Source organism: Rhamphochromis sp. 'chilingali' (assembly GCF_963969265.1).
Source record: "Rhamphochromis sp. 'chilingali' genome assembly, chromosome: 8".
In the NCBI taxonomy this organism is placed as follows: Eukaryota; Metazoa; Chordata; class Actinopteri; order Cichliformes; family Cichlidae; genus Rhamphochromis; species Rhamphochromis sp. 'chilingali'.
Window position 1 is genome coordinate 10,791,709 of NC_137935.1, and position 18,348 is coordinate 10,810,056.

Below are 18,348 nucleotides of genomic sequence, written 5' to 3' on the forward strand. Positions count from 1 at the left end.
AGACTAGGAGACACTAAATGGTGAATCTCAAAGCTAGCTGTTCTGTTAGTGTGTTAGCTGAACAAAAAGATCATTTCCACTCACAATATCTATTAAGCAGTGGGCGTGTATTTGAAAGCTCCCAAGCAAATTAAAATCATTGATCTGCAGAATTATCTCCACGACTGTTAATTAGATATTTAGTCAAAATTAAGAGATACACACGAAGGTACCAGGAACCTTGAAGGAGTCATTCTGCATAAATGATGAAATATGTGTCCCCATTGGCCTGAATGCAAGTGTCATTATGGTCTTTAAACGATTTTAAATTTCATTACGAGTCTGCTTTAACAGCTGATTAGATTTGGAATGTAACCATGATTCATATATGGTGAAATGTTTAGATTCTAATCAAGACTGATAGGGAAAATAAATTGAGCGTGGATGCAGAAAGTGCTGATAGTGCTTTCATCTAAAAAAATCACCATCATTAATTTTTGCATATGAAAAAGTTCTTTGCCACAAAGAAGGCACCCTCATCAAGATGACCTCTGGGGCGTGAAACATCAATGAATCAGGTGCAAGCCAACTGTTCTATTGAAGGTGGGAAGTTGAAAGGAACTTCAAAGAAACCATTAACAAGAACAGAGAAAAAAAGAACACTCATAAGAGTTGACACCAATCAATAGCGGTCTAGGAAATTGATTCCTATTCGGTTGACCAAAAGCAGTGCTGGAGGGGAATCTTTTTTCTGAGCCTCCACCAGAGCACGATGGCCACGCAGAGCATGAATTACATTTAAGAGCAACTTGCATTGTGAACAAACTTTGTGGCGCTCAGGGATGAAAGCCAGCTGTCAGGCCACTGTGGCAACTGAGTGCTTCACCACTGAGGACAGTGCTTGTTTGCCAACAGCAAATAAGCGCCTCTGGACCATTTAGTGCCATCTCTTTTTCTTTTCTGCAAACAAAAGCAGTCTGCCACTGAGATGACACAAGCTCTTCTCAGTGGCCGCTACACTGCCAGATCAAACACAGCGCTGTATGTGGAACGAGCCCAAAGCCAACACAGTAAAGAACTCCGAACTAACCACAGTACACGCATGCTACATACTGCCAGGCCAGCACAGAGGAATTTTAAGTCCCTTCTGTTTTGGCTCATTTGTCAACCCAGCATTTGCTTTGCATGGAAAAGTCTTCATTGGTCATGAAATAAAGTTCATGAGGCACCGCAGGGTGGTACCATATTGATGCAGAATCCTGCCTACAGTAAAAAGCCTAACAACAACAACAACAACAACAACAACAACAAAAATCTGTCAATTTTGTTGCTGTTCTCACATTAAGGGTGTAGGTTAAAAAAAAGGCAACAGTTCAACTGGTCATTCATACCTCAAAATGAGCACAAACACAATTGGTTGTGCAACTTTTTGTCATATAGAAAACTGAAAAACATTCACTTCTTTAAGCAGGGTTTGTTAAATTCTACTAACTAGCAACCTATCATTTCTCTCTATCCTCCCTGGTTTTTGGCTGCTAATTCTTTCCCCAAGCACTGTGCACTGTTGTGCACTGTTGACCATGACTGTAGTGGAGGCACAGATAAAGGTAAATGTACGACCCCAGTACGCCCCCAAAAGTTGGGACACTGCATAAAATGTAATCAAAAAGAAAATGCAATGATTTCAAATTCATAAACCCAAATTTTATGGGTTGTAGTAAATGTCAAAAATGTGCACCTTCCATTGCTCTTCTACACACAGAATCTACAGATTATTGACACGTTTAATCCTCAACATGCATGAATAAAAATAGTCTAATAAAATATTTACAGGCATAAAATCGTCAAAAGCTGCTGTGTTTCCAGAGAGAAGAAAAACAAAAACAACTATAAAAAATAAAAAATATGACTCGAGAGTGACATCAGCAACATATCTTAGCTGCCAAGTGTTTAAACAACTTTCCAAATGCAGACACATGTAGCTATAAACACACAAGAACTTATAAACAAATGTCACACAAACATGCATACACGCGCTCTCGGAGACATGCACACATTGTATGGCAGCATGCTTATAGGCAGAGAGTTGCCAGCTGTCTGAGATCTTGGAGAGAACAGAACACCACCTGTCCCCTTATCTTCCCCTCACAAGCCAAAAGAGACTCTCTGTCCAACTGGAGCCACCTTCTTCTACTCTCTCATCCCACGCTTAATGGCAGCCTGTCCGCAATTTTCTCCTCAATAGTTTATCTCTCTTTGTTGTTCCTTCCTATCTCTCCTTTTGCATGTTTGATCTCAAAGCAGCAGATACTGCGCAATTATTTAAAATCGCATCAAGGCTTCTTTTTTTAAGTGGACAAGAGAGTAATTTAAATGTTGTACCTGGTGGAGATGGAACCTGATGACGTTTAGATTTGGGCTTAGGTGGACAGTTTTGCCAGATGTTTCTCCTATTGTTGCCAGATAGGAATTCGGCCATCAGGTCAGTGTCGGTGTGTGTGTGAGACAGGGTGTGAGGTCAACATTTTTCTGCCTCTGTGTTTACATTATCTCACTCCTTCACCTCTCTCCTCGCTGTGCCATTGTTTTGCTTTTGGTTAGCTGAGTCTTTGGGTGCAGACAGATTGATAAAAGGCAGACTAAAGCATGGGCAAAGTCCAACCACAGCTAAACCAAGTTTTGCTGCTTTCTGTGTACATAGCAGCCAATATGATGTCCTGAAAGAACACAAAAAGTAAATGTGATGAGCAACAGATTTTAGTCCTTAAGTCCTAAAATCAACCTTAATTGGGAAAGATGGGGTTGGGGGGAAAAAAGGGGGAAAAAAAGAAAGCACTACAGAGCTCTTCCATAGTCTAAGTATTGATCTAGAGCACATTTTTAGTAGCAGCTTTGCTTGAAGCTTTTAAACAAGAGAGATTGTGTCAGTCTGTTTTGGTAGCTAGACGGCAGCCAGTCAAATAAAAGCAAAATGTGCAGTCTCCAGGTAACCAGCCATAGTAAGAATGTGCATATGACGGCAGCGCTAATGGGCCAGACTTCCTCCAAGGAACACACACACACACACACACCTTCCTGCACCTACTGTACGCACATATACATACTGAACAGGAGCACTTTAGCCTGAAAGAAAAAAAAACTAGAGGAAGAAATGAGTGATGGTTCAACCAGCTGTCTGAGAGTTATGGTCTGAATCATGGAGAGAGGCCAGGCTGATGCTTTTCAGACAACCTGAGGAGCAGTATAGCAGATGGTGGTCACCACTGGATAGCATAGCTAAAATTAACCCAACAGCTTAGCATGAATTAAGCTGGGCCTCTGGGCAGAGAACCTGCATCCCCTCAGGACTGAGGTGGGTGCTGGGTAGAAAGTACCAGGCCGACAGGGACCAAACCGCAGCTGAAGGAAGGTTTCACAAAATCAGCAGGGTGCTGTCTGTCTCAGAGCAGTTATTCCGACTCCTCTGAGGTTGAAAGTGAATTTACATAGCAGTAGTGAACCCTGGTTAATGTGATTAAATCCTGGCAACACACTGAGTGATGATTAACTTATTCTCTCCCCTCTCCATGCCCTTCCATGTTGCTTTTTGCATCTCTGTAAGACAATCAATAAGCTATTATAGCTCCAAACAGTGGGGTAAATTAACTTAGGCTTCCACCTGCAGAGTCGGCACTCTGGACCAATCCCATTGGCAGGGGAAAAACGCTACTGGATGCACAGGCCTGGTCTCAAGATCATGCGCTTCCACACTGCGATTACTGACAGGACTCAGACAGCAAAGTAGCTTCTAAAGCCCAAACATTAAATAAGTTGCACTATAAAAGCAATGGAGTAAAGGTAAGGTGTGGTATAGTGCCTCTTAAAAGTTTTCCTTTCTCAAGAACAAGAAAGGAATAATGAAAGTGTTGAAAACTAGAATCAGTAAGCGTCCAATCCCGAGGTATTTTTAGGGGTTAAGGGAAGAAACCAGCTAGATCCCAACTGGTTATTGACAGCCTGTCTATCCGATCCATCAGATGTGAGCCAATCTGCTAAAGAGAACTAAGGCACCATTGACAGATTTGAATCTGATACTAGTGTAAGGTGGACAGAGAAAGAAACATAGAGAAGGCGGTGGGAGAGGGGGTGGTAGGGTAGGGAGAATAGAAATGTCACCCCTAAGCTTAACAACATCACTATGGTCATACAATACCATGCCTCAGTGAGTCACATGTCAGCTATTTCAAACTTACCCACAGCAACACTGACTACTGTTTGAATTTTGAATGGATCCTCTCTACTTTTCTCCTTTTACACATGACGTCTCCCGTCTGTCTTTTATCCAACTCTTTGCCTGTATATGGTTACACGGAGCTCCCTTTGTGTTGCTGCCACACCCTGTTTAGAAAGGTCAAAGGGGCACAAAGAAGAGGTGAGGGTGTTTCTGTTCTGTTCACTGCTCAAGCAAGCCACCCTCTTCTTCACGGTCCAAATTATACTGTTAGATGTATATGTTTACATACCCTCCATCGAGGATTATTATGATCACTGCACATGTAATTAACCCCAAGCTGCACAAACAACATTCGCTGTGAAGCTAGTGAGCCAGATGCTTAAACATGTCAAATAAAAGCTTTCAGATACAACCTGCATAGCATTAGTTTGTTGCTGTTCCAGTTCATCCATTTCTTTTCATTTGCTTCATCATTAGTACACAATCACTGTGGTAATGGAGCCAATCCCTTCATTTGTAACATGACCTAGCATGTTGAATATCTGGGGCTTAGAAATGAACTGTTAGAATTACAGAAAGGTCAGAAGAAAAGAAAGCTTGTGGAAGAACTACATTGTGATAATGAGCATCAACTTTCATTCATACTGGTCCTATTCTTGGACACGCTCTTGTCTATGTAACATGACAAGGAGAAACTAATTTTCTCCCAATTTGTGCCTTAATGATCAGAGTAGCTACCACAGCGACCAAGGGCGATTAAATGACAAATGAATGCCATCATATATCTCCTGTTTGTTTGTCACTGAGTGATTGCAGGGCTCTGGCTTTCCATAATCAGTAGCAAGAAGACTGCATTTCATTGGCAGTCAGATAGCACAAGGCAGATTATTATCACTGTTTGGGTCGACTGCTTAGTTCTCCAGCTTTTCCTGCCTGTCACGCTCCAGGCTCAGCAACATGCTACATTTTTGATAAAATTTCAGATGTCTTTTTTCCCCCCACTTTCCCCTCCCTTCTCCTTCGCAGAGGTCGTGGAAATACACATCGGTACTTCAATCTTTCTCTTCTTATCAAGTCACAGGAGACAGAGCGAGAGAAAGCAAAACAGTGAGGAAAAAGGGGAAGGCGAGAAACACAGTGGGCAGGAAAAGAGGAGATAGCAGTTTAAGAGGGAATACATATCACATAAAGGCTCGTATCACACGAGTGTGGCATAAACACTGTTTTCTGTGCTATCAGTCCACTGAAGCTGAGCAGAATCAGCCCATCTGTGCTTATACTGCCAGACAACCACCTAACTGCCTCTCAACAGCCCAACAGAAGCTAGAAATCCACAAATTACACAACCAGTTCACATATTTGTGTGCTGTCCACTTGCCACAGTTTCCTGTCACTATAATTTATATTTAATATTTTTTTAACCATTTCTAAAGTTTGTGAACATTACAGTTCAATGTAAAGGAAAAGAACTAGCAAAAAAAAAAACCAACCCTAACCCAAAACTTACAACTAAAAGTTCTTAAAGACTTATCAGTCTCATGTTATTTGCTTGATACATGATTCATTTGTATTTAACAGTGTATATATTATATTAGAAATATATGTGTGTCTGCAGAGCAGAACACCTCATCATATGACCAGACACCAGAATGCAGGCACGTATGAATGCGCAAGCCTCAGAGACATATGAACACTCATACGCAGAGACTCTCTGGCCAAAGGAGGGGCTCAGACCAACAAGAGATTACACCTACCAACAAGAGTAATACCCGACTCACAGCAGAAGGAGAGATTAGATCTAGCAGCATGCATTCATCTAGTTCTCACCAGCACTGACGCAAGCTTTACCACCATATGGAATATAACTCAAAAAATATGGACACATTTTCATTAAAAAAAAAAAAAAAAGAGCACAGTAAAATACACTTGCTGGACACAACTCAGTTTTTAAGAGTAGAGGAAGGGAAACTACTCTGTTATCAGTGCTGCTCCTAAGTGGTAGTACAGGACCACTGGTCTCAAGAGCTCACACACTTTATCTTATCTGTCCTAGACTAGCACTTCATAATGTTAATATCATACTTCACTATCCTGGGATCCAGCAGCTGTCCTACAAAACCTCCTGTTCTGCACTACAGCCAAAGGCGAGGATTACATCAAGATGAATAAGCAGTCACTGTGGCGACCGGGGGGTGAAAAAAAAAAAAAAAAAAAGATCTGACGCACAAGAGTTTGGGGAAGTGTCCAAACACTCAGACAGACATAGCTGTGGGGTAGTTTTGCCTTTTCCCAAGAAATCCAGAGATATCTGGGCAATGTCATCATATGTAAATGGACGGATTGCAAAAGCCATCACAGAAACAGAGAAAAGTGCTTGACGTGGACTCGGTAAGTCTGGGCTAGCTACCTCGTTAACAGAGACAAGTTATTTACTGCATGAATGCACACTGAGAGATCTGTAAGGCAGAAAGCGCCTCGTGTCAGTGTTTAACAGCTGTGTTTAGCACATCTAATGCGCTACACTCATTCTGTCTTTGTATATAGGGAGATCAAAGAGGCCAATATCTATCACACTAAAAAGACTAACCTAATATAAAGGAGTATATTGTCACCATTACAAAGTGCCTTACTCACCCAGGCTCTGTGTCTATCGTTTAATGGCGAAATTCTACTTGTGACAATCAGATAATATAGGTGATAGATACAGAGTGGGAATCAAATGGACTCTGGGTTCTCAGGTACTTTTGGAGGACACGTCCTGCTTGTCTCACCTGTCCCACTATGCTGTCAGAGATGGGTGGAGCATAAAGGGATTGATGGCACATTGAGCTTTACCCATCCCTATACACCTGCACCTCTAGTCTCTTTCACAGAATACATCACTAGACATTGTTCAGTAGAGCAGTGTACACAGACTGATGGAATTAAACATGAACACACACGCATACACACACACAGGAAATCTCGCTCTGTCGAAAGCATCATTCTTGTGTAAACCAATCCATTCATTCGAGTTTCTCTCACTCTGCAGGATGTGTGTTTCTCTTTAGGCTGTGTGCCCGTGTTCACTGTAAAACACCACAAAGCGCCTAAAACTCTGTCAAAAAGCTGCTCTGGCTCTTATCTGCTGCTACTCTACTGTTTCCCATGGTGAGCAATTTCAGCGCTTGGCCTCCGATCGTGCCAGCAGTATTAGTTTTGGTGGGGGAGGGCTGTGTGGGCGAGGTTACGCTTGCATGGTTGTGAAAACCATGTTCCAAAAATCCCCAAATCACTGTGGCATTTGACACATTTTCACATGACTGAAAGAGACACTAGCATCTTCTCTCCTTCACCCCAGGTTGCCATCACTGCTCAGAGTGACAACTCCATTTTAGGGCAGTTATGTCAGCCAATATCTCCCAGGATGCTTCTTATGAATATTTAGTGAACATGGTCAAAGTTTTAAGGTACATATCCAAGTCACTAACAAGAACTGCATGCTAGTTCCGGGCTTGGTTGTGTATCACAGAAATTTTCATCTCAAAAGGGGACTTGGGTATCGACCAAGCATAGCAAATGGATACTCCAGGTTTAATTAAATGGAATGCATTGATTTATGCAAACAGCCTGAAGCGGCAAAGACGCTAAGTTCAACAGACCACACGTAACATGCATGATAAAAATTGCTCTATGCATATATGGCTATACAGACGACTAATTGAAATGCATGTGTTGAGCATATCTCCCCTGCAGAGGTTTCACAAAGACTAAGCTGACAGTTATGTGCTGTGGGGAGTGTAATTAGACAGTAACCAGTTGCTACCCATGTACTGCAATTTCAAAATTAACAACAGCGGACTGAAATAGGTTTGAACTAGGGCTGGGTTTCGTCTCTGATTTCTAGAATCGATTCAATTCCAATTCACAAGGTCCCGAATCGATTCGATCCACGATTCGATTTAATTAGATTAGATTCGATTTAAATCTGGGAAATTTTGACAGTCAGAAATATTATGATTCAGATCAGTACATTTACATATTTTTGTATCAATAAAAAGGAAACTGACACACGCAAGACTTTATCACAGGTGTGAGCGTCACAGCAGATGTCTTTGTGTCAAAGTAGCTGAAGATAAAACAGAAAAACATGAAGGTGATTTTCCTGGCCTGGGATTTTATAAAAATATTCTGCAGTACATCAAAAACGAAAGAAAACCATTAATCAACATATGAACATTACCTCTGACGTTACAGCGGTTTTATTAGAGACACGGCTAAGCGTTTTGCATTTTGACTAATTTTAAAAAGTTTAAATTTGTTCAGTATTGAACAGCAGAAATGAGGTTTTCTTTTCGGAAGAATGTAAAAGGGAAAAAAACAGCGGCCGACAGCCTGTAAACAACAGTAGACTTGTGCATAACAAGCAAGCGAATAATGAAGAAAGGGAAACTGTTCTTAAAGTACACAGAGAGAGAGAGAGCTGTGCATCGCGGTGGAAGCAAAACAGTAAAAGTCAGAGTGAATTCATGACGATGTTTATGTGAAGCGTTTGGATCTTCTTTTGCTGCTGGTTCGGTCAATATTGTTTGGAGAGAGATCAAACTAACAGCTTTAGAATCAGCGCATAAAGGGCGTGAACACAAAGCGCAGACCCGCCGACAGATCAGAATCAGCGAGCTGTCAGCTTTCAGCCCCGACTGTGAGAAAGGCGACATCTAACTGATTCTGATCCGCGGGTCGCGCTGTGTGTTTAAGTCTTTGTGCAGAATCCCTGTACCTGCTCTCATTTACTGTTTGGTGGTTCTTGAAATTTTGTGAGATGTCACCAGAGATTCTGGCATTTCGGGCAAAATAAATTTATATTAAAAAATCGATTCAGGATTTTAATGAATCGATTTTACGTTATCCAAGCCAGAATCGATTTTAATCGATGAATCGATTATAAAAACCCACCCCTAGTTTGAACAGCAGTACACACCCTGGAACTATTTAGAACAAAATAAAAAAATAAACATGAATAATGAATCCAACATTTCATAGGCAACACGAATATTTTACTCTAATAGGAAATGGAGACTTTCTTTTTTTGAGGCAGCTTTGACAGCTACACATGCACACGCCATCGGGCTCAGAGATTGTGGACCGGGTCTGCATTCCAACATGAAACAGATTGGAGTGAAGGCCAAGGAGCGTCTGTGGTGTGGAGCCCACGCCTCAGCTGCATGTTGACTCACGAAGCAGACCCTGGCTGTGCCGTTTGCACCAATTTGCTCTGAACCTCCCTGAGACAAATAACTGCCACAGAGCTGTAACGCACTGCCTCCAGTCCACTGGCAGCTTGCCAGCACACTCACTGGTGCTACTGGTGGAGTAAGCTATCCTGTTTTTTTTTTTCTTTTTCAAAATCAGTCAGCTCTTTCACCCTTATTCCTTTCTTTCTTCACCTCACAGTCTCATTTTGCTTCTCAAAGTTCTTAATATTTGCTGAGCTGAAAAAGGGGATTAAAAGAAGCGCAATACCCAGGCAGGGATAGCTCAGTAGGTAAAGTGGTCGCCCCATGATCGGAAGGTCGGCGGTTCGAATCCACTTAACGGCTACCCTGAGGTACCCCTGAGCAAGGTACCGTCCCTACACACTGCTCCCCGGGCGCCTGCTTAGTGGGCTGCCCACTGCTTCACTGAGTGAATGGGTCAAATGCAGAGAAAAACAAGTAATTTCCCCATGGGGATCAATAAAGTATCCATTATTATTATTATTATTATACCCCGAAAATGATAATAAAAAAAGATGGATGTGAACAAGAAGTTGATGAAATTTATAAACCCAGACCTTCTGCACTATATTGCTCCTCTCGTAATAAGTTAATGAAAGGCAAAGACCATGACAAATAAATAATTACTCTGCCATCAGGCAGTGAAAGAAGCTGTTTCAGTCACAGAGCGTGTTCCATTTCAGTGGGCAGCAGTGGAAAAATAATCACAAGAGAAGAGATGGGTAAGGGCAGCGGAGAAAGAAATGTTTGACAAAGTCAACTGGAATGTTTATGTTGTGTGTCAGGTGGAGAGGATTAGTCTGAAACGTTTACAATACAAAGACCCCAACTTTTCGATATTCAGTACAAGAGATGTCCTGCAAAAGAGACAGGAGGGTCTTAAGATCAGTGGGAGGTGGCTTCTTTGCCTTTGGACTGCTGCATGCCAGCCAACTGTCCTCCACTCTGCAGATGACCCTCAGGCATGGCCCAGAATCTGTCAGGATCAACTGAGCCGCCTTCAACACATCTGACCAACCCCTACTAATCAGAGAGTCGGTGAAGCCAGCTGGCTGCACATGGTGACAGAGATTTCACAGCAGCATTGAGATCAATGCGATTCTGGGGTAAACTTGGCTGAAAAGAGTTATATGCTGTGGACCGAATTCAAGTAAACATCCCTTTGCTTCTGTTGTTAGTGGCTGTAAAAAGTAAACCCTGCCTCTGGAGAAAGGAATCTGTGTGTGGATATGAAGCCTGCAGCCAACCCTGTGCGGTCAGCACTGTGCAGTCAGCCAGGCCACTACACAGCAGGCCCTGAGGTTATCGCCTACTCAAGTGGAGCAGTGTGCCGTCCATTACCTCACTGTACTATCTGCACAACCAGGAAAAGGGAAATAGCTATTCATAGAGCCTCTCAGGGACTCGTACACAGCATGGGTAAAACAATCTACTCTGACAGATCACAGGGTATATCGACGATTATCATTTTGTGCCTGTCTGGAAGTGATTACTTGAAAAATTATAACCATTATAAATGATTCTCTTACTTAATATATAAAAATTAATAAAGGTATTCATTTCCATTTTAGTGGAACAGTGGTAAGAAGATTCAAATAATTAACTTAACCCTTTAAAGCACGCTCCGTTTTGCGTAACTATTTTTAAATCCTGGTAGCTCTGCAACCACGTAAGCTAGGGTAATAAGTTTTTTTTGCATATGAAACCGGAGGAGTTGTACTTACATCTTATGCCATCAGCCTGTCCTAGGTCACAGTTTCCTTCCACATATAGCTTTGCAAAAACTGCATAAAAAGCACTTGCAGCAACAAAAACATAATATTCGCTTTGCCATCTGATCAGCTGTTTGTAACGCTTCAGCGCGAACCATCCCGTGTCTGCCATGACCTGCCCGAAACCGGAAGTGACATAATTTTGAGGAAATGTAGTTTTTTTTTTTTTGTTTTTTGTTTTTACCATCAGGGCCTTATGAGCCTATACTGGTGTTTTTAAAAGTTATGTTTGACTTTATGACTTTCTGTGTCGTTTCTGGGATGCTTGGAACTAAAATTGCACTGCTGGAAATGGTTTATTTTGATGCATATGCTGGTTTTTTTGCAAATTTACATTATAATATTTATTTTTCGTTTTTCCTGCACTATATAAAAATTGGTGTATTTCAAAAATAAAACTATGAAGACACTTAAATTTCCTGTGGTGGGAAACTATTTTGTGCAACTTTTTTGTATTTACAGTTTTGAGGGACAGGCATCTTAAATTTCTCTAACTAGAAATATATATTAAAAAAACTAAAACGATTTTCAATTTTTTTTATGGTTTATTGCACTTTTTTGCAATTTATGTAATTACTATGCACTTAATTCATACATATTATTAAAATTTGGGCTGTAATGGTTGTATTGATGTATATCAACTTAAAATGCTCCCAAAAATGGCTCTACAGCATGTAAAAATATAATATAAGCTCTGGCGGACTTGGTTCTATGGTAGGTCTTAAAGGGTTAAGAAAAAAAAATCAGTTCTGCTTCTTCTGTTCACTCACATTAAAGTAATCTCAGAAACACTTTTTACTTTTACTTTCCCCTGCTGAGTTCAGAGTCTTGTTTGCTCAGTGTTTTGCAAAGAAAAAAGAAGAAGAATGGCATTTGAAGATTTATATCATGGAAAAATAATCATAATGTTTGAAATACTTTTAGTTACAATCTTGAACAAATGGTCTTTATCACCTGGCTGTTCTCAAGCACAAAGGCATTTCATTATTTGTCGCTGACATCTCTAAAGCAAAGAAAACAATAACACAATAGGCAAAGAATTCTATCTTAAGCTTGTCTCAATGCACCAAGCAAACATGATTCATGGTAAATGGCTTTGGGTTAAGAGGCTGAGATAGAGAGATTGTGGGCTGTACTGTACATGTGGTTAATGATAAACCAAACAAACTGGGCTAGCTCTCCTAGCTGGCAAAACAGGACTTGTTGAAATGTGGATTACGTTAACAATCACTGGTGAGCACAGGAAACTGTCAAAGCCAGGGTCTTAGAATAACATCACAAAAAAATTCATGTTTTCAGCTTTTAAAGTGCTTTTAAAGCAAAAATGTTAGAGAGGGAGAACGAGGCAAAGTAAACACAATTAAACCCATGACTTCCTTCTTTGGAGTTTCATTGGAAATTAAAAGTCTGGCTAATCCCTCAACTTAACCTGAGTGAAAAATTCTATCTACTATATTGAACTCATAACAGTATCATTATGACAAGCATCTGTAATGACAACAAGGGGTAAAAAAGGGTTTAAAACTTTCCTAAACCCTCATAAGTCAGATATACGTCTCAAAGTTTATTTACTCGGGAGTTTAAATGTAGCCTCGAAAAGAAATCTCAGAGTTTCTGAACTTTTTCTTTTGCTTTTCTTTTTAATCTCCAGGGTTCCATCCTGGTTGCTCCAACAACATAATTACATGTAGTTAAGCATGAACTGTGGAGAGGGGTGAGCGCGAGACACCAGCTAAGCGAGAAGGAGAGAGTGTGCTGGAGCACAGTGGCTTGTCATTATGCATCTGTTTGAACCTTATACAGCATAGACCTAAACTTGAGACTGAGCCAGTGGTGCTCTGGTCCTCGTGTTTCCCGCCAAGTATCTTGTTTTTCTACTTGAAGAATCCACCTCTGAAACAAACACAGCATATTGCCTACTACAAGGGAAAGATATTTTTAGCACTCTGGCCTATGGAAACTTGTAAGTATACCAAACTTAAATGGTCTTCCACTTTTATTAAATTGTGCAGAATTGTAATTTTTATGTTAGAAGTTAGTTGGGAATATATATATGATACTGATTCTCTGCAGCTCTTTGTCATTATCATTACTTCTAAAGGAAGACCTTGACTCTCAGTTCTAAATCAGAGCATAGACAATACACTATAAAAACTTATAGTCTGATCAGCAGGCCTCGAAATGTCTTGGATCTATTGCGTCTGCTTTACATTTCAGCTGACAGTTGGGATAGAAAATATTAAAAAAGCAATCAGAGTGGGGAAGTTTTGTTACATTTGTATATTCCAGATATTCCACTAATTCAGCTTAAACTACACAGCAATCCCTTGACTGACACCTCATACCCAGTACCACAACAGCAGCCCATGCCCAATGCAGCAATGGCTCACATTCATTCACACATGCTCACATTCAAGCGCACACACCATTCTTTCTTTCCCCATCTTGATTAGATTACAGTGAGTGAGGTTGGTGACAGCCTCTGGGCACGCTGGAGGAGCGGTTGATATCTGAGCTCCTCAGCCTTCACTCTCAGCCAGTCAAGAGCGCAACGAGATAATATATCTGAAGAGCTGACCTCACCAACAAAATCAGTCTTTTAAAGAATCATGGGAACAATTTTGTCAACACCAGTCACAACTCTTAGAAAACACTTAAGGTTTTAGAAAGACTTTTTTATTATTTGTCCTGCATTGCAAGCACACTGACAGCCAAATATTAGCCTTGTTAATGTGTCACAAAGGCCTCTTGTTGACCCTACAGATGCTTAATCCACTCTACATCAAAGCTCAACTGTCATAGCACAAGCAAAGCAGACAATAAAAAGACATCGCCGATTCTTCAATGAAATGAGTAGGAAGGCTCTTTATTAAAAGATGACTAAACACAGATGCAGCAATTGCATTCCTTTTGCTATAAAACCTCATATCTATCTCTTTGACAAAAAGCAGAGGTAGGATGAAAACAGAAAGGACATTGTTCCTATTGTAGCTCATGACCACCTACCAAGGGCCCTTTAGAGAAGCATTCACCCTGGAATGATCAGGCCACTCTCCCCCCCCAAGGCTCTGCAGGCCTACAGAGACGGCTGGGCCAAACACATCCTGCCCATCGCCCGAGAGATTATTCAACTCAATGAACACATTGAGCGCAGAAACACAGGAAGAAACTGGAGCCTGCTATTCAGCAACATCTGAACCCAAACTACTCTATTCACACCCCACACCAGAAAGTGGCGTGGGTGTGAAAGTGGGAAGACATGCTGCACTTACTGGCTACTTCCAGCGAGGCGTTGTGGCTCACTGCCTCTCCCAGGTAGTTGCGAGCAACACAGACGTAAGAACCTTCATCCGGTTTACTCCGCCGTCCGTGGACGATGCGCAGGAAGAAGAGAGAGCCACTGGGAAGAAGCATGCGCTGAGAACGGGGATTGTCCCTGTCCGTTTCCACCCGCTCTCCATCCTTGTACCACTCCACTGTTGGGGTTGGACGGCCCTCTGCTTTACAGTTGAGAGTTGCGGGCTCCCCTTTGGAAACAATCAGGTCAGAGGGGTGCTCCACAATCCGGGGTGGGGTGTCCTCTTGGCGCAGACGGGATCCTGAGAAGAAATTACAAAAGTGACGATTTACATCTGCGAGTCCTTATTTAAGCTATTTAAAGGAATGATAGGCTTGTTGTGGACTTTGTCTTATTTGATTGAAAAGTTTTAAAGGGTTAGTGCAATGTGGCTACAGTAGATGCATGTAAATTTTAGCAGCTGATGGTAGGCCACTTTAAAATACTTTTTTCAGTATAAATTTTAAACAGTTAAATTAATTCTACTTTACATATATAGCAATAATCAGTTCTTAAGTATTAAACATGCTGATTATTTTTAAATACAGACAAAATTTGATAGTAATAGATGTATTTAAGGTACTATTTGAGGTTGTGGTGATGAAAGAAGTAAAGAACACGTCTCCCCCCCCCCCCCCCCAAATAGCAGCTCCTGTGGTAAAGGTTAACATTGCTGCACCTTTGTGAGTGTCATTTCACAGATTGAAGAGCAGAAAAGGCAACGAAGGGAAAGGTAAACAAAAATATGACACACCTTGAAGGTTAAAAAGGAAATTAAGAGATAAAAGATAAGATAAAGGTGCCATGTGTAGCTTCATGACAGAAAAGGAGCAACAGCAGAAATTGCACTTTTGAAGAAAGACAGATGAGCCACAGCAGAGCCAACAGCAGTGCCAAGGGGGTTAACACCCCAGTGCTATCTCTGGTCATTAATATTGCTCTCTGACCAGTCAGCTGTAGCTATCAAACCTGCTTTACATGCAAATTAGCTTCCTGTTGTTAATTCCTGAAGGGCGGGACTGGATGGCTGTGAATGCATTGTGTGGCTACACACAAAAGTGTGTTGTGTGTGTGTCTGTGTTACCAAGAGAAAGAGCTCTTCCCCTCTCACCATATCTCCCAGCATAGGCCTTTGGAGCCCATTCAGCACCAATTAAAGAGAGTCGGGTATAATTGGAGGCGCAGGCCTGCAATTAATTTACCCAGCATCCCGTGAACTTGCCACACTACCTCATTTATGTGCCATACACCCACCCATGTTACCCAAGAGAACTGGTGCTGAGAAGGCATCTTCTTGTGGTCGCCACATATTTTTGGTAAAGTCAGCATAATTAGTGACAGCTTTGTGGAAAGATAAATCACTTCAAGGCAAATGTGTACTTTGGTCAATGAGATATAATTAATCCAGTATCCCAGTGAAGGACATCACGATCCCAAGTCTTTTGAAATATCCCAATAGTAATGATTTTGACAGGTAAGGGCTGTGCGGACTTTTTGAAAATTGCTTGATTGATGAAAGAGACACTGTTAAAGAAATGGAGTTTTTATCTCAGAGGGTTGAGGCTTCTTCTGCACCTCATCATTCTTACATGAACCCTACACAAACACTGAAATGTGGCGTCAGCTCCTCCATTGGGACCCTGTTTGATGTTCATATGATTCTGCACACTTTTTTTTTTAAATTATTGGTCACAAACTGCAGTGCTTGATTGCGGTGCTTGTGGGGAAAAATATCACAAAAGCAAACGAGTTGACTGTTTGCAGATTGCAAGGTTGCTGATTATTTTCTTCTCAGGTAATTTAAATTCAATGTTATTATTTTATTTAAAGCGCTTAATCTGGTGGAGGACAAAAAGAAAATCCTCCAATAACTTTTCCAAAAATGAAACACTTGGTGACACTTAACGTGAGCATTTGTTTAAAAACTGGAATTAAAATAATGATAATTAAATGAAATTCTGCGATTAAGATGGTAGCATATTAATGGTGCAGTGCAATAATTGTACACCACAGAGAACTGCAGTCAAAATGTACCCGTAATCAGTACTGTATCTGAAATTATTACACTAACGCCAGCAAAGCTGAAGTTTTATTATTTTGTGGCCACATGACACATAAGATAAAGTCACACACAGAAATCCCCACAATTCTGAAACTGTTTTGGTCCTGCACATCAGACGCTCCGTGGGTATAAAAAACACATTTGTAGATTAAAGCATTTCTGAGAGTCGAACAGAAACAGATGGAGAATTAGAGAGCGATATATCAAGCCTTTAGCAAGAATGAATTAGTCCTCTATCTGGCACTGAATAAAGTTTATAAAAAATACATATCTCTGCTTTCTGGCTATTGAAACCGTCTCAACCAGTACTAGGCTAATTAACCCCCATTTGTAACCTGCTCTCAAAACAGACCTTTTAACTTAAAGTCCATATGCTAATAAAGACCCAGCCCTTTGGTCAGACAGCATGGAGCTGCACTAACTTTGCTAGCATACACAGGCTGATTACTACTGGAGCAACTGTACCACTACCACCCCTCAGCAGACAAGGCAGGCTAATATGTTTTATTAAAGAGGACTTTGAAGAGCTCAGCCGCTATCTGCTCTGCCCGTTCCCTTCCTGATTTAGATAGCTTCTCTCTAATTTGAAATGGTCTGAAGTTTGGGGCCTTATGGGGGAACCATTAACTATTTAGATGTAGCACACTGTGAAGAGAGCTGTGCAGCAGGCGGAACTGTGTTTGATCATTGACTGTTTACTGTAGATGATTATGGCCGATCTGCATGATGAACATGCAGACTGATGATACAATATGAAGTGGGCCACTGTGTCCTGTAACAGAGAAGCTGGTGAGAATAATTGTATTAATAAATATTCAGCAGTTGAACTACTGAAGTACACTAATAAGTGTTTTGTGTGCGTTTGCTGAGAGGGTGTGCGTTTTGAGCCGTGACTGGGTGCACGGGATGTATCAGTTACACAATGCTATCATCCCTTCCTCGTCACGACTGAATTCTTTCTAGGCATATTTTGCTTGTGTGTGCGTATGTAGGCTTTGCCGTGCTGATCCCCGCAGACACTTTGAGTGACCTCTGTTACTTCAGCTCCATTACCCCTCACCAGGGGAAAGAGAATTATCCTGTCAAGGAACAAACACTCCCGTGCTCCCTTCTACAGGTGCAAGCTTTTAGGAAATGGAAGCTCACTTCACTCCTTCGATGCAGCACACACAGACGACCAAATTTGAGACCGAAATAAGAGATGAACAGAGTGCGTACTTTCACCATTGCTTTCTCGCATTACTTTAAGTTGCACTCCCCTTTATTTCAAAGCGCTGCCCTTCCTTCTCCACTGCCGCTTTCAACCATCCTCCCCCCTGTTTTCTATCCCCCTCGTCACCCCCCACCCCCACCCCACCCCCCCTCTTTGCTTCCAGACAGAGAATGCAAGATGAGCTAATGCAATACACAGCTTCACCAAAGGGAAGCTGGGACTTCTACTGCAAGGATCTGATCGATTGGTGCCTGAGGCAAAATTCTACTTCTCCCTTAACCGTCTCACTTGCTTTGTGCATCTGTCTTCTCATTTACTCACATAGGGAGACTCACACTACACAGTGTTAAACTATGCTTGAGGGAGTCTTTGCTCACTGGAGGTAATTAAAAAACAACAACAATGGAGTCAGAGTTTTCTCACTCATGAAAGTAATCTTAGTAACAAACAACAATCCCAATAGCAAAAGCGAACACAATGAATTGGAAAGGCTCATGCCAAACCACATTGCCACAAG

General features: G+C 41.4%; 1 protein-coding gene across 5 annotated transcripts in view; it reads right to left on the reverse strand.

Moving 5' to 3' along the window:
- Window positions 1-18,348, reverse strand: part of robo1 (roundabout, axon guidance receptor, homolog 1) — a 227,122-nt gene that overhangs the window by 99,541 nt on the left and 109,233 nt on the right. For all 5 annotated transcript variants that reach the window (XM_080889647.1, XM_080889649.1, XM_080889650.1 and 2 more), the window contains one exon: window positions 14,492-14,818. In XM_080889647.1, coding sequence (XP_080745773.1) covers window positions 14,492-14,818 — 327 coding nt within the window. The remainder of the gene's footprint in view (window positions 1-14,491; window positions 14,819-18,348) is intronic.